This window comes from Manis pentadactyla, chromosome 4 (genome assembly GCF_030020395.1).
Source record: "Manis pentadactyla isolate mManPen7 chromosome 4, mManPen7.hap1, whole genome shotgun sequence".
NCBI lineage: Eukaryota > Metazoa > Chordata > Mammalia > Pholidota > Manidae > Manis > Manis pentadactyla.
This window is the reverse complement of record NC_080022.1, coordinates 17,786,314-17,803,440: the sequence shown is the minus strand read 5'-3', so window position 1 is coordinate 17,803,440 and position 17,127 is coordinate 17,786,314. Positions and strand designations below refer to the sequence as shown.

The 17,127-nt window shown below is 49.7% G+C and overlaps 1 protein-coding gene and 1 long non-coding RNA gene across 2 annotated transcripts in view; one reads left to right on the top strand and one right to left on the bottom strand.

Annotated features, from left to right (window-relative positions):
* LOC118927035 (uncharacterized) overlaps window positions 1–15,571 on the bottom strand; it is a 22,582-nt gene extending 7,011 nt beyond the window's left edge. The window contains exon 1 of the long non-coding RNA XR_005030690.2: window positions 15,489–15,571. This is a non-coding gene — a long non-coding RNA (uncharacterized LOC118927035). The remainder of the gene's footprint in view (window positions 1–15,488) is intronic.
* IL22RA1 (interleukin 22 receptor subunit alpha 1) lies at window positions 717–17,127 on the top strand. Its single transcript, XM_036914713.2, has 7 exons — window positions 717–875; window positions 4,635–4,767; window positions 5,679–5,857; window positions 7,212–7,387; window positions 10,890–11,028; window positions 14,150–14,271; window positions 15,303–17,127. Exons 1-7 carry the CDS (start codon window positions 827–829, stop codon window positions 16,227–16,229), a joined length of 1,725 nt encoding a protein of 574 aa, XP_036770608.2. The 5' UTR covers window positions 717–826; the 3' UTR covers window positions 16,230–17,127.

Genomic DNA, 17,127 nt, shown 5'->3' with positions numbered 1-17,127 from the left:
AGTAATCTGTATGTACACAGCTCTAGATGGCCCATGACAGCTTGAGTGAGCAGTTTGAATCTTCAGTGTCTCAAACCAACGGCTCATTCGTGAATTTTTGCTCCCATCTCTGGCACAGTAGAGTCGCTGAAGTTCACACTGTTTTTTTCCTTGCCCTTTACAGGCCCCAGACCCCAAAGACTCAAGGGAAGAGTACCTGGGCTTCCCACCCCCATCAGCCTCTCTAGAAGGGGAGGCTACCCTCAAGTCTATCGTCCAGCCTGGGGACCTGCTTTGACATGGGGCCCAAGGAGCAGCCACAGACATCGTATACCTCCTCCTGCCAAAAAAAGTGAAGGACTCACAGCTTCGCCTTTGACACAGGAAAATTCTAGAACACATTTTCTGCTTCTTTGACTGCTCCAGTTAGTTGCCTCAGGGACAATCCCTGAGAACAGAATCACTGGGACAGACGGCAGACGTGTGCTGCAGGCTTCTGGTGCCCTGTGCCAAACTGTTCTGATAAAGCTTTTCGCCCTGGGTTATTTTCACCTTTTCTGCCCTCAGCTCTCTGAGAAACCACTAAAGAGTCTTGGGATGAATCAGCCACCAGACCAGATAAACAGGCCAGCCTGTCACCGTTGCTGTTCTGCAGCTAGGAAGGGAACTCCCCTGGACCCCGCCCAGGACCTGGAATTCCGAAGGAGGCTAGGCACCTTTGTACCCGGCTCCCCTCTTTCCCCGCCCACCAGGGTGGCGCCAGCTGCCGAGGCCGCCAAGCTTCCCAGCTCTCCCTCTGTGCTCGGCCCAGAGCGGAGGCCAAAAGAGGGCTCTGTGCCCGGCCCCAATGAGGACACTACTGACCATCCTGGCTGCAGCTGCAGGATCCCTGGTTGGTGAGTGCCCATCGCCCCAGGGCCAGAATCCCCCAACCACCTGGAACCAGTAATCAGGGTGGTCTGCCCCCTGCATGCCACCCAGTTTCAGTTTCTTCTCTGCTAGGGCCAAGCTGGGTGCCAAGTTTCCCTGGAGAAGTGGGTGCCAGCTCAGGTTACTGGGCAGGAGGGTCTCTCAGACCATGGGCTCTTCCAGAGCCTCAATTGACCCTCGGGACTCAGAGACACAGGCCACGTCTGAACTGGGGTGCCAGGTCCCCCCATCCATGTGGATGGAGAATTCACTTGAAGGAGTCGGACATCCTTTGACTCCTTGAAACATTCTGGTAGGAGTTGTGCCATCCATCCACTCCTCCACTTCTGGCTGGCACTGGCGGGACAAGGGGAGGTAGGAGAGGAGGGTGGACAAGCCTGATGCCGCTGTCAGCCGCTGCCTTCCTCCACACCCCGGCGGGGCCTCTTCCCGCCTTCCTGCTGGATCTGAAAGAGCATTTTCTCCCAGAGTAGTCAGGTCTGCTGCATTAATAGGTCTTAAAACATCGGGGCCCTTTTGAAAACAGGACTACAGGGTATAGTTTTCAAATCCAATAAAGTGAATTTTTTTTTCACTATGGACAATTTTCAGACGGATGCCTGAGATCCTAGATGGTCCCTCTCTCCCTGAGATGTTTAATAAAATTCAGGGAACTTTCTCAGGAAATGGAAGCATAGTTCTGTCTGAAGAGTGGAGAGGGGTGGCCTCTGCAGGGCCCCTTCCAGCTCCAGGGCAGGATGAGGCCCCTAAAGGGCCAGCTCTTCCCTGCACCCTCCACTGCCATCCCCTGACCCGCAGTGCTTCCAGCTGCTGCCAGGACCCTGCAGTCTGTCCGCCTGCTGGCATTACATGATGAGTGAGAGGACTTGATATGTCCCCAAAGACCCCAAGGAATCTTCCTTTAGACCCCCTCACCCCAATTCTGGTTGGAAGTCTTAGAGGTTCTCAGCCCTTTAAGGTGGGCACCAAGAAACAGCCCTTAGGGGATTGTTAAGAGCAGTAAGTCACTCTGGGACCCAGGTCTCCTCACACCAGTGTTCTTGGGCCGATACCAAAGCCTGCTGGATTGACTTTTTCTAAGCAAATGTGCAAACTCCTATAAAGTCCACCAGTCTGTCGGTCTCTAGACAGTACATATGTCCCCTGGATTTCACAGGTAGATTTCCGCCTGGGAAGCACAGAGGTGACACAGGTAGAAGAACAGATGACCTATTTGAGGAGGAAAAGGAATGAGTAGGGTGGGAGGAGAGGGCAGATCTTGCTGGCCAGGGCCCACCCACCAACCTCAGGAAGCCAGATTTAGTTCCTTCCTGGAAAATAGTGCCAACCTCAACCCAGCCTAAGCCCTTTACTCCTGAGCATGTCCCAGCCTCAGCCACCAGCATCTCCCAACCCAGACAGCCCACCAGGATACTGACTCCAACCAGCAAGCTTCCCACAGCAGACCCCAACCCACCATTAGGGGAGACAGACCCTGGCCGCCTCTCAAATTCCACCCACTCTCCTTCTTACCCTTGACTTCACCCTGCCGAAGCCACCATTCAGTTTTGATCTCAAGTGGACTCCCTCGCTCAACATAAGCCATAGCCCTGAGTCAAGAACCCGTCCCTCCAGAACATAACCCAATTCTGCCCAGATTCAGATTCAAACAAGATGTCAGCCTCACCTTGGGGCTCAGCAGAATAGCCTTCACATTGGCTAGAGGTAGTATGACCCACCCAGGCTCCAGGGACCCCTTATGGGGGCCCCAGGAAGCCCGGAACACAAAGATTTCTCCAGGTGCTGGGCCTGACCAGACCGACTCAGAGAGGAATGTTGCCTTAGATTTAGCCAGTAGGTGCACAGCAGGATTGGGCTGTCCTAATATTCTTCCTCATTCCCACAGGTGCCCCCTAAGCCTATGGACCCCTCTTGCAGAAATATCATAGGTGGGCCTGAAATGGAGAATAACTAATGATCTACTCCCTCACACACTGGGCCTGCTGGTGCTCATGGCCATGACTGGGGCGACATGTACATAGATCACAGACATATATACACAAGGCCTCAAGACCTTGACGCAACTGGGTCTGCACCTGTTTATTTCCCACCCCTGGCAACCAGGCCCTTCTGAGCACACTCAGAGCCAGCTGCCAGCTCTGGTCCCCATTTTCCTTCACCCAGTCCCATTCCACAGGCCCAGCTTGGAGGCTGAAAGAAGAGTTCTGTAAGTCCAGGGCTCTCATTTACAGTGAAGGCTGCCCTGGGGGCAGTGCCCTTCCCCGGTCCTCTTCTTTGGGCTCTGGCCTTTGCTGTCTCTTCCTTGGCCTTTTGTATCCACCCCACAACCAGTCCAGCACCGTAATGTATACTTCAGGCTCTGTGACATGCTAACTGTGACACTAAGCATGTAACCGTCTCTGAGCCCCAGTTTTTCTCATACATAAATTAGGGATAATGATAGTCACTGCCTTATCAGGTTGTCAGGAGAAGTTAATGAAGTGACTTGGCACTTACATGTGCATTTCATGAATATCAGCTGCTGCTACTGTCATTATTGTTTGTCTTTAGTTAAGTCAAATCCTTCCCATTTTAGAGATGAATTGATGTTCTGTTGACAAAGCTTCCCCTGTGTCACCCCACCCAACCCATATGTGGCCTCAGTCAGCATCCCTCTCTCCATGGAGTCCATGTGGCTGCAGAAAGTACCTTTTCCTTCCTAAGAAGTGGTGTGGTGGGCAGGGGTTGTTCTGCCAGCAAAGAGACAGGAATTCACAACATCTTCTCCACCCTTGTTTGAAATTACTGACTCTGCAAGTTACTTAGATATTCTAGTTGAGTATCTTTAAAATATTCAGTTGGTGAGGACATCAATTCAGATGATGTTAAAAAGTGAATAAGTGACAATGACAAGTGTTGGCAAGGATGCAGAATAATGACAGCACTCCAACATTGCCGGTGGGAATGTGAGATAGTGCAGCTACTTTGGAAAACAGTTTGGCAAAGAGCTTGGCGTTCTTCAATAAAATTAAACCTAGAATTATCATATGACCGAGCAATGCCACTCCTAGCTATAGACTCAAGAAAACCAAATCATATTCCACTTAAAAACTTGTACACAAATGTTCACAGCAGCATTACTCATAATAGCCAAAAAGTAGAAACACCCCAAATGCCTACCTGATGAGGAGATTAACAAAATGTGGTATGTCCATACAATGGAATATTATTCAGCCATAAAAGGGAAATAAGTACTGATTCATGCTACAATATGGATGAACCTTGAAAACATACATCAAGCAAAAGAAGCCAGACACAAAAGGCTACACATTATATAACCATGTTTTATATGGAAAGACCAGAATAGGAAAACCCAGAGAGTCAGAAAGTGGATTAGTGGTTGCCTGGGGCTGGGGGAAGGAGGAAGTATGGAGAGTAACACTGGACACAGGGTTTCTTTTTAAGGCGATGAAAATATTCTGATAGTGGCATTAGATAGTGGTAATGGTTGCACAACTTTGTGAATATACTAAGACACCATGGAATTGTACACTTTCAAATAGTGCATTGTATGAAATGTGAATTATAGTTCACTAAAGAGAAAAAACAGCAGTGAAGGAGAGCAGTGAGGGTCAGCATCGTCTCCAGTGGGGGGGTGCAGTTCTCACCCTCCTCGTTGGACAGTGTTGGAAGGCGGTGGCGGGGTCCTCGTGCAGACCTGCCCACCCTGCTCCCACTTCCTGCAGCTCACATCGCTGAGGACACTTCGGATCTTCTTCAACAAGTGAAATTCCAGTCCAGCAACTTCGAAAACATCTTGATGTGGGACAGCGGGCCAGAGACCCCTCAAGACACGGTCTACAGTGTTGAGTATAAGAAGTAGGCTTCCCTTCCAACTTGGCCTCTTTTGACTCTGCCCCAAAACCAATCTTCCAAGAAAATAGCATCCCCCTTCCCCACACCCCAACCCAGACTGGTGTTACACAGCCTTCTTTCCCAGAGATATAGCTCCCCTCCTCTTTGTTTCTATTGCAGAGGGAGGGTAAAATAATGGTTAAGGTACAGGTTCTGGAGTCAGACTGCCCTTCATTATATGCCAGTTCTTGCCTATATAGCCTTGGGCAGTGAAGTAACCTCACCAAGCCTCAGTTTCCCCATCCAGAAAATAAGGATAGCAATAGTGTTTTCATCATAAGGTTGTTAGGTGGATTGGATAAGACAGTCATTAACACTTGTGCCTGGCAAATAACAAGTTACCAATAACTGTTTTACTATTATTGGACAGAGGAGGTTGACAAAAAGTGGTGCCCGCCCCCTCCAGCCCATGTCCCTGTTTCTGCTCATCTCCCTTCCCATGCAAGAGAGGAGGGTTGGCAGACCTGGGTTCCAGGCCTAGTCCTACCACTTCGTCCTGTGGCAGGTCACTCCCCCTCTGAGCCTCAGTTCCCTCATTTTTAAAATGGGGATGGATAACAGTGCCTGTCCCAAAGGCTTGTGGGGATGATGAGCCCGGAATGCGGATCCTGACTGATGAAGTTCAAATCCCACCTGCCCAAACACCTGGGAAATTTTTACTTCTTTAAGCCTCAGCTTCCTCAAGAGAAAAAGAGGGAGAATAATGTTTGACCCTCAAGGGATCATTGTGAGGATGGATGCCTTGTCCACATAAAGATCCTGGGATACAGAACGTGCTAAGCAAATATTAGATGTCTTATCATTATTAATAAACCATAGGCCTGGTGCCAGGCCTGTTCATTAAAGGTGTGCTCCTGCCCCTCCCTCACCTACAGGTACGGAGAGAGAGAGTGGCTGGCGAAGGAGGGCTGCCAGCAGATCACTCGGAGGTTCTGCAACCTGACCATGGAGACGGGCAACCTCACAGAGCTCTACTATGCCAGGGTAACTGCCGTCAGCGCGGGAGGCCGGTCAGCCACCAAGATGACCGACCGTTTCAGCTCACTGCAACACAGTAGGAGCCGCTCATATTGCTGAGGAGGGGAGGGGAGGAGAGGATGGCCCAGAGGGCCTCTGCCTCCTGGGCTGGGGGGAGGCCATCAGGCATGTGATTTTTAGGGATGGTGCCCCTAGAGAGCATGCCCAGTGTGCTTGCTCTTCTTTCTCCATCTGCATCCTGACCACCTTCATCTTCCTCTTGACTAGAGCCACGGCTCCTAACTGGGTCCACCTCCTTCTCCTCCCTTGACTCTTTTCTAGTTCTTAGCCTTGGTCTCAGCTTCAACGTCACCTTCTAAGTGAGCGTCCCCACTCCCAGCCCCCAAAACTGATTTCGCTAGGTCACCACCTGTTTTTCTCTGTCACAATAAACAGGTCGTCCTCGTAGCTCAACTCACAATCTGCAACTATTGTGCTTGCTTCCATGTATATCATCCACCACCCCCACTGAAATGTGAGCTCAGGAGGACGCCTGTGGGTGGAGTATCCCCTGTATTCCCAGTCCTTAACACAGTGCCTGACATGTAGGAGATGCTCAGTGCATAATTGATGGATGGATGAATAAACGAATGAATGAATGAATATGAGTGGCCACACAAGTTAAGCAGGTGGCGATGGTCACCAACTGACTGAATGGTCACCTGGTTTTTAAAGAAAATGAGAAATGAACTTAAATTATTTTTTTCTTGACTTATTCAATGAGTACATGTGTATTGCAGAAAATTTGGAAAATGCAGAAATACACAAAGGAAAATAAAAGTAGCCCAAAATAATCTGAACACTGGAATATAACCACACCTGTTTCTAGTCTTTTGTAATCTGGCTGTTGTTTTGTTTTTCATATAATGGTATCATGAACATTGCCCGTGTCCTTAAATATTTTCCCGCAAAATATTTCATGGCTGCAAAATGATCTGTTCTATGGCGGCACCCTACTTTATTTCCCAAATTCCCTTTTTTAAGACTTTTAAAGCAGTTTTTGGTTTTATAGAAAACACTGAACTGAACATTCTTCTACTTCAGATGTTTTTAATTTTGGGGATCAATGAACCCTTGAAGGACTTTCATAAATTAACTTCAGGAGGAGTGGGACTCATGAATCCCTAAAATTGAGCACAAGATTTTTGTATATGTCCATTCGGGGAAGAGAAAAGATTCATAGCATTCAATCAAATTCCCAAAGGGTCTATAAACCAGTAAAGGTCATTTCATTTTTTTCTTCTCCCCTGTAGCTTCGCTGATGGTTTCAGAAGCATAGCTGGGGCAGGGTTGGGAGATGAGGGGAAGCAGTCATTTCTATGAGCCAGGCCAACCTTAGACATTGGCGGCTGGTTCTGACTTTTTCTTTTTTCCTCTCTCCATTTGTCCAGCTACCATCAAACCACCTGATGTGACCTGTACTCCAAAGGTGAGATCCATCCAGATGGTTGTCCATCCCACCCCCACGCCCATCCACGCAGGGGATGGCCACCGGCTAACCCTTGAGGACATCTTCCATGACCTATTCTACCACTTAGAGCTCCACATCAACCACACCTACCAAATGGTAAATATATGCACTGCCCTGGGCCTTCCCTGCCTGGGACACCCATTTCTCTCTCAATTACATTTGCATTGTTGTAGGTAAACAGGGGATGTGTTAATATAAAATTAGCATTTCACAAAACATATCTACAGTGTCCCTCTTGCAGATTCACATACACAATAGCATGTTAATTGTGTATGTTCATCTGTCCTGCCAAGCCAAGAAGCCAGTTTCAATTTGTTTAATAGAACATCTTTCATATTTATTTGACCAGAGAAACTCCTTTGGCTTTGCATAATTTTTTTTTGCCAAATGCCTTCTAATATCCTGGGGAACCACCTCTATTAACATCCTCAGGTGTTCACTTTGGAAAATGCTGAAATCAATTTCTACTGCTGCAGTTCTTTTTACTAATTCTCCACTATTTCCTGGATCTGGATACAGGCAGTCTTAAGATGAATAATAAGGAAAAGTAGAAGGCAAGGTCATAAATTGTCAAATGATATATATAAAACTTATTTATTTGTGCATTCAGAAAATGTAGTATTTTCCCCCTAACATGTGTCAATAAGCCATAATTCCATTGAGTGACCATTACCTCACTTAAGGAGTTTATAATCTAGTGGGTGGGAAGGAGTTAAAACAAGAATTCAAATAGCTATAGGTAGAGAAAAATAAGGTTATTTTATGGGGTGGGGTGGGGGTGGGGAGGAGACAGGGAAGATGTCAGCTCAGAGAGATCTGGGAAGACTCCCAGAACGGAAAACTCTCTGTTACCAATACCAATTTCTGGGTGTGCCGATTAATATGTGCTTGTCATGTCATTTAATCTTCACCACAACCCTGTAAGGTAGGAGCTATTTTCTCCATTTCCTGAATGAGAAAACAGAGGCTCAGAGAGCTTCAGTCACTTGCTCAAGATTGTTCAGCAAATGATAGCACAGTCAGGATTCAAATCCAGCTCTGTTCAAAGCCCACTGGCCTACATGCCCCACTGTGATCAGAGAGAGAAGCAGGAAAACTCAGGACAGTTCTGAAAAGCACAAAACTGCCACGTCTGGCTGGAGCACAGAGAGAGAGATGTACAGAACGGTCTCTCAAAGCACGGCCCCAAACCTATGGCGTCAGAATCTCCTGTAGCAGTTGTTTCAAATGCAGGTGCTTGGGCCTCTATCCAGTCTACTAAATTAAATTCAGATTGCACTCCTGGCATCTGAATTTTAGTGAGCAAGTGCTTCTTAGCCACCCTGGAGTTTGAGAACCACTGATGTAGAGGAACCATGGGAGATAAACCTGGAAAGTCAGCCATGCTGCGCTGTAGGGGGTCTGGGTGGTGGACAGAGGAATTTTCACTATTTCAGTCGTCAAGGGGAACTGCTAAAAGGAGAGTCCTTATCACAACCATATTTTGGTAAATATTTGGGGTTTTACTGAATATTTTTTTGTTATTGACCTACACTTTAATTGTTTGTGTTCCAAAAACATAATCTGAATGATTGCAGTCCTTTTCGATTTATGGAGACTTGTTTTATGGCCCAGCAGATGGCCTATCTTGGTGAATATTCCATGTGTACTTGAAAAGAATTTGTATCTCGCGGTTGTTGGTGGAGTGCTCGGTAAGTCTGTTAGGTAAAGGTGGCTCAAAGTGTTGCTCAGATCCTCTGTCTTTCCTGATTCAGGGGAGCTCCGCTGTTCTTTGGATTGCTGAGAGCATTAAAATTTCCAACTGTGATTGTGGATTTGTCTCTTTTCCCCTTTAATTCTGGGCATATTTGCTTCATGCATTTTGAAACTATTACCAAATACATACACATTTATGGTTGAAGCCTCTTGATCAATTGACCCTTTGGTCATTATGAAGCATCCTTTTTTATCTCTAGTAACACTCTTTGTATTGAAGTCCACCTTCCCTGCCATCAGTACAGCCACTCCAGCCTTCTTAGACTTAGAGTTTACACGGTATATCTTTTGACATCTACCTCCATTAGTTTTCAATCTATCTGTGTCTTTATATTTAAAGTGCATCTCTTACAGACAGCATTTTGACATTTTGCCTTTTTTAAAATTGAGATATAATTCACATACCATAAAATTCTTCCTTTTAAAGTGAATGATTCAATGATTTTTCGTATATTCAAAATGTTGTGCAACCATCACCACTACCTAATTCTTTCTAACTTTTTCATCTTAATTGATAAGTTCTCTGACTCTTCTGTCATCTCCAATCTTTTGTTAAGACCATTCAGTGGGGTTTTTTTTCAGATATGGTATTTTTCAGTTTTAAAGTTTCCAACTTTTATAGTTTCTATATTACTGATATTTCCTAGTTCTTTATTCATTATGAGTACATTTTCCTTCATCTCCTTTAGCATATTTCTACTGGCTGCTTCAAAATCATCATCTTCTAAGTCCACCATACTGGTCTTCTTGGGTGAGGCCACCATTGGCCAGCTTTCCTCCTGAATATGGATCACAGTTTCTCTTTCTTTGTAGTTAATCTTTTAGAAAGATCACCATGGCACCAAGATGAATATGGAAGCGGACAGGGCAAAACCAGAGACAGGTGACCAGTAAGGGAGCAAAACCCGAGACAGGAGGCCTCTGAAAGAGTCCAGACTAAAGATGTTGAAGCCCAGCTAAGGTAGAAGCAGTGAGGAAGGCAAGAGAGGGATGGATATTAAATAGTTTTTGATATTTGATAAAGAAGAAGGAGGAGGAGAAGAACTAGAAGAATAAAGGATGATGGGAGAATGGTGGTAGAAGTGATGGTGGTGGTGGTGGTAGTCATGGTGGTGGTGGTTGTGGTGGTGGTGGTGGTGGTGGTGATGGTGATGGTGGTTGTGGTGGTGGTGGTTGTGGTGGTAGTGATGGTGGTGGTGGTGGTGGTGGTGGTGGTGGTGATGGTGATGGTGGTTGTGGTGGTCGTGGTGGTGGTGGTTGTTGTTGTTGTGGTGGTGGTGGTGGTGGTGGTGGTAGTCATGGTGGTGGTGGTGGTGGTGGTGGTGGTGGTAGTCATGGTGGTTGTGGTTGTGGTTGTGGTGGTCGTGGTGGTTGTGGTTGTGGTGGTGGTTGTGGTGGTAGTGATGGTGGTGGTGGTGGTGGTGGTGATGGTGGTGGTGGTAGTGGTGGTGGTGGTGATGGTGATGGTGGTAGTGATAGTAGTGGTGATGGTGGTGATGGTGGTGATGGTGATGGTGGTGGTGGTGGTAGTGGTGGTGGTGGTGGTGGTGGTGGTGGTGACAATAGGAGCTAATATTTAGTGGGCTGACTGTGTGCCAGATGCCATTCTCAATAGACATTCATGGAGCTTGGACCAACTGGCTTTGAAGATAATGTAAAAGGTGGGGGGATGGGAACAGGAAGGGAGCACTGCAAACTGACCCACCAGTTCCTGGTTTGGGCAGCTGGTGGTACCATTTTACTGAGAGCAGTAACCCAGGCAGAGGCGTGAGCAGGCTTGCTTGGGCTCCATGTGGAGGTGGGTGTGAATGAAGAGTCACTCTGGGTTCTCTGTCAAATTCAGCACCTTGGAGGGAAGCAGAGAGAATATGAGTTCATTGGCCTGACCCCTGACACAGAGTTCCTTGGGACCATCGTGATTTTTGTTCCAACCTGGTCCAAAGAGAGTGCCCCCTACATGTGCCGGGTGAAGACGCTGCCAGGTAAGTTCAGCTAACGCCAGAGGGAGATGGTGGTGGTCATGGTGGTGGTGGTGGTGATGTGGTGGTGGTGGTCAGTTCAAGTCTTGACCCTGTGCCAAGGGGAGGCTTGGCAGTGCTCTAAGAAACCACAGAAGGAGGACTAGTATATTGTTAAAGTCAGTCTGTTTATGCACACATCAGTTAGCTGATGGGTTATCACAGCACATGTTTAATTTCCACCTGTCAGCCTCTGTCTGCATTTCCTCTCTGGCAAGCTGTGTGTGTACCCTGGCAAAACAAATTTGCCTTAATATTAACCCAAATGAGATATACAGGGAAATAACCTGCCGAAGGGAGAGCAGAGAAGATGAAAAGATCCTTCAGTACTTTCCAGGTGATGATAACTGTGAATTTCTTCAGTGCTAACCAGGGACCAGGCACTAGTAAGCACAGTCCTCTTGCACAGCCCATGAGGCAGGTACTATTATCATCTTCGTTTCACTGAGGAAACCGAGGTTCAGAGTGGTTAAGTCAGTTCCCCAAGATCACACAAGTGGTGAGGAGTAGAACCAAGTCTAATTCTGGAGACCACATCCTCTCCATTGCACTACTATTGAAATAGTTTTGAGTCATCTGCTCAAAATGAGAGGGTGTCTGGTGCTCCCTCCCTCCAGCACATTGAAACTCAACTCTCCTCATAAGCGACATGATATTTTAATTAGTGTTTCTTTTCATAGAGATAGAAATGTTGTCATGCTCAACGCTGCAAGCTGAGAGGACGGAAGTGAGGTAGATTGGATGGATTTGGAATAACCATCTCCACCTCAGTCATCACGTTCGCATTAACGATGTCAGTAGGTGATTTCTGCCGCAGTGAACACAGGAGAGGCGGCTGCTACAGGCTGGGCCCTGGGGCTGAACTGCAGCTTGGCAGAATCAAGTTGCTTCTGGCCCTCAGCTTTGTTCAGAAACTTAACTCATCTGTTGCTCCCAGGAGCCCACAAGAGACTGAGTTCTCTACCTGCGTCCCAGTGTATTCATTTCCAGGGGAAGGTGTGCCTGGTGGACCAGCCGGCACTGGCCACTTGCCAGGGCATGGCCTTCCTGGGGAAAGGGCCACTGCAGAGCCCAGAATAGAACTTGGCAAGAGGGGAACTAGAAAAAGGAAACTGACTTTATAGGGCCTAAGCTGGGAGTGTATATGTGATGCGTGACCTCCCCTGGCCCATACTAGGCAGGTCTCTCTGATTCCTGGCCAATGCCTGCCCTACAGCATGCAGCCACTCCACCCTGGGCCTGCTGTTGGCTTGTCCTTACACGCTCTAGCTCATGATGTGAGACCATTTTTTTCTAAGACTGTAGCTGCTTTTATTTAAATCACACTTCTTGTGGGCTATTTCTTGCCAACATGAAGAAGGCACTTTATCCTTAAGAACAAAGTATATTAATAATAATTCCTACCACTTATTAAGCACCAAATCTATTGCCAAGCATGGTGTTAAATGTTTTACATATATTATCCCATTTAATCTTTATAACAATCCTGTAAGTTGGGTAGCATCATCCCCATTTTACAAAGGAAGAACTCTGGCTCAGAGAGGTTAGGTAACTTGCTGGAGACCACACAGCTTGTCAGTGACCTAGTTAGGTTCATCTAATCCCGAAGCCTGGACTCTAACCACCACTCTGCAATTTTATTTACAGCTAGTCCCCTTTATGGCAGATTTATTTCCCTTACTTCAGTTTCAGAGTAATATGGTGTGCCCTGGACCCTGTATCCTGGGGCCCATTTATCCTCAGAGCCCAGAATGCCCATTTTATCTGCCTCTCAGGCTGTCTGGGAGGGTCACAGAGCAACACCCAAATATCTTGATGCTGGAAAGGGCTTTAGGGTTCATCTCATCCAATATCCAAGTTTTATAGATGAGGAAACTGAGGCACACTTGTGTACTGGCTGTGAGGATGAGCTTTGGAGTCATGCATGTCAATCCTGGCTTCTCCACTGAGTAGCTGTGTGACCTTGGTCAAGTCACTCAGCCTCTCTGACACTCAGTTTCATTATCTGTAAGAAGGGAGCATCCCTGGCTCCTTTGTTTGGGTGGAGAACATCGGTAGAGCTTACATGCTTCTCACCAGTCCCTCTTGGACTGGTGACAGGAAGGGTGTCATAACAAGAACTGACCATGTCCATCCCAAAGATGTGCGACCCAGGGAGAAGGCTCAGCAGCAAAGCCCTTAGTCCACTCTCTCTTCTCTTTTAGAAACAGTTGTGTCTCCCCAGCATCCCTCCAGAGCCAAGGTCTTCCCTGGTACCCCGCCCATTACCTCTGTAGGGAGGTCGGGGAACAGGCCCCTGCCTTTGTCAGGTCCTCCTTCCACCTCTGCTACACACTCCCTACCAGGGAGGCCAGACTGTCCCCACATCCAGGCAAGAAGGGCCTGCTTTAGGAGGCTCTGCCCCAGCCCTGCTCTGGCCGTGGCCCTCCCCACAAGATGAAGAGTCCTTGGGTCCAAGTGGACAGGTCCCCCTGCAGCCTGTGACCTCCCTTCTAGCCCGCACTCTGAGTGCCTGCGACCCTGAAGTTCGCCATACAAATGCCCCAGTACTGTCTGGTCTAGGCAGATCTTCCTTGCCGCCTTCCTCATGAAGGGAGACAGTCTGCTGATGTGCAGACCCGTGGCCCTAAGGGTGGCCAATAGGCGGCTACTTGTTGGGAGACATGGGTGAACTTGGCTAAGTGAGCTGGGGAGGCAGAGACCTCACTCTGTCGAACTCCATCATGGAACTGGCCGTATGCGTGAGGCCCCCGGCAGTGTGGGAGGCATGGAGGCCTCCCCATTTCAGCACAGTACCCCAAGGAATCCAAGAGTTCAAACTCCAAACTGGGCCTTCTAGGTTGTTATGAAAAGTACATTTGTCAAGGTAAACAGACAACACTTTCACTTTACAGTATAAAAACATGGTTTATAAATTCTGAATATTTAGACATTATGGTACTCTCTTTGGGCCCAGACCCTGCAAATCTTGAGGGTAGGAGAGGGCAGGGGAGGGAAAGCTCTGGGTCTGCAGCATCCACACTTGGGATTGGCCTCAGACCAGCTCTCAGCCTCACCTTCCTGTTCTGCCTCTTTGCTCACGCAGATCGGACTTGGACCTACTCCTTCTCGGGTGCCTTCCTGTTCTCCATGGGCTTCCTCGTCGCAGGGCTCTGCTTCCTGAGCTACAAATATGTCACCAAGCCGCCTCCTCCTCCCAACTCTCTGGTGAGCAGTTGCACGTGGGGCAGGAGGGCGAGGTCCAGGGGAGGGCCCAGAGCAGCAGAAAGCACGGCCCAGGGCCCCCCTGCTCTCCCTCAAGGGCAGGGATCAGCAAAATTAGGCCTCGTTTCCCCCCCTCCAACCTCAAGTCACCAAAGTCATGGCCGGCAGGGTGTATTGAAGAGGGGAAAGTGATCAGAAATGGTGGACTTGAGATGAAAAACCCACATGATGCCCAAGCATCCATATCCAGGCAGGTAACACAGGACCCAAGAGAGCAGGCCCCGCAAGGGACCGAGGAGGGGTGCCCGCGCCCTGTCCAAGCGGGCAGCCAAGCACTGCCCCCTGGGAACGCAGGCCCACTGCTGCCAGACCTTCACATTTTTTCAGGAGAAGTCAGAATTTCAGATTATAGTGGGAAATGCCAATTTTCAAATGTTGGCAACTAATTTTTAAAACGCAGAGCCCTACGTAAACCACACAAGTCCCGTGGGCAGGCCCACTGTGGCCACCAGAACGGTGTCTCTGCTCAGAGGCCTGAGCTGAGCTGTGCGGGGCTCTGGGAACCAGCTCCCACCCACGGAGCGACAGAGGAGCACGCGGCCACTTTGCTCAAAGCCACAGCCCGCATGGGCCATGTCCTGCACAGCTCTCCCAGCCTCCCTTCAGCCCCATCCTTCCCACCTCCCTGCCCACATCAGGGACCCTGAGGAGCAGCAGTGTGGGCCACCTCACTTGAGAGTGCACCTCAAGGCAACCCCGAATCTGGGTCATCAGCTACCTGGTTTACTCCTTCCTAGAGAAACCACAGCCTCCCTGAGACAACCCAGACATTAGACGTGGCCCCTCACTGTCCCTTCACGAAGGCCTCAGCATCGACAGGCCTCTCTGGGAGGGGAAGGGGGTGTGCCATGTATGCATCTTGAGAAAGCCCCTAATGACCCCCCATGCCCTCCTGTGGAGGACCCCCCACACACACACACACTCTCAGGGAGCTTAGAATGCACCCTAACAGGCAGAACGTTGTCCCTGCACAGAACGTCCAGCGCGTACTGACCTTCCAGCCTCTGCAGTTCATCCAGGAGCATGTCCTGATCCCCATCTTTGACCTGAGCGGCCCCAGCAGTCTGGCCCCACCTGTCCAGTACTCCCAAGTCAAGGTCTCCGGGCCCAGGGAGCCCTCAGAAGCCCCACCACGGCACAGCCGCTCTGAGGTCACCTACCTCGGGCAGCCGGACATCTCCATGCTCCAGCCCTCCAGCGTACTGCCTCCCCAGACACTGTCCCCACTGTCTTATGCTCCCCAGGCTGTCCCTGAGGTCAAGCCTCCATCGTATGCACCGCAGGTCACCCCAGAAGCCGCACCCCCAGTCTACAGTCCACAGGCCATCTCTGAGGTCCAGCCTCCTTCCTATACCCCTCAGGTCACTCCAGACAGCTGGCCTCTTTCCTATGGGATGTGCATGGAAGGATCTAGCAAAAACTCCCCACCTATGGCCCTCTCTAGTCCCAAACACCTCAGGCCTAAAGCTGAGCTCCAGAAAGAGACACTAGCTGGAAACTACATCCCAGGCGGCCTTTCCCTGCAGGGGGTCATCTCCTCGGATCTGGAGGAGCCAGGAGAAGCAAAATCCTTCCACCAGCCCCTGGGGGTTCACATGGACAGAGGGGAGCCAGGGACACCAGGGTGCCTAAAGGGCCAGCTGCCCCTCCTCTCCTCTGTCCAGATCGAGGGCCAGCCCATGTCTCTCCCTTTGCACACTCCTTCTCTCCCGTGTTCCCCGGCCGACCAGGGGCCAAGTCCCTGGGGCCTGCTGGAGTCCCTCGTGTGTCCCGGTGATGAGGGTCCCGTGCCTGAGGCTGAGGCTCAGAGGCCAGGCCCTCAGCCCTCTGACCTGGAGCAGCCCCCAGAGCTGGACTCCCTGTTCAGAGGCCTGGCCCTGACGGTGCACTGGGAGCCCTGAGCGGAGAACAGGGCAGGTCTTCGTTCCTGTCCCTGCCCCACCTCACACCCCCGGCTGCTCCCACTCCTGCCCACGCTGCGGCCTCTGCAGCCCGGCTGGGCACCCTGGAGAGATCCAGGGGGAGGGAACACAGGGCCCCTGCCACGGGTAAGCTCCCACCGAAGCAAAGAAGCACGACGAGGACTCCGGCCAGAGGAGTTACAGGCATGTATCACCTGCGTGCAGAGCTCTGCGGGGCCTGTCCGGTGGCTAGTGTGTAAGGAGTAGGTGCAGGGAGACTTCCTGGGGCCCCAGAGCCCCCAGCTTCTGAACCACTGGCTGCAAAGTTTTTCAGAGGCTACCTCTCTTCACCTCACTCCTGGCCAGTTCCATGATGTAATTCGACAGAGTGAGGTCTCTGCCTCCTCTGTGACTCCCCCAAAATGAGGACAGGAGTCTGGAAAAGGGCACCTCACAGCAGACGGGGCAGAACCAGAGAAACCTGTGTGTCTGCCAAGGCCAGAGGTCGTGAGCTGGGGAGACGCCTTCCCCGCCAACACTGCTGCTGAAACTGCGCCACTCCAGCTCGGCTCCAACGGGACGGAGTGCAGGCCCACCGGGGACGGAGGATGCACACAGCTTTTCTGTCCCTATCCTGAGAGCAGGGTTTGAAAGGAGCATGGGACCATGGAGCCATGGGGCCCTTGAAGGAGACGCAGCAAGAAGCTGTACTTATTTCACAACTTTGGAAAGTCAGGCCTTGGGTTCAGCCCATCTGGGTCCAAATTCCAGCCTCGCCATTTACCAGCTGCATGACTTCAAGCACACATGAATCACTGTTTCCTCATCTGTAGAATGGGAATAATACCTATCTCACCAGACTATGGTGAGGATGAAATTAAATAATGTCTGTAAAGTG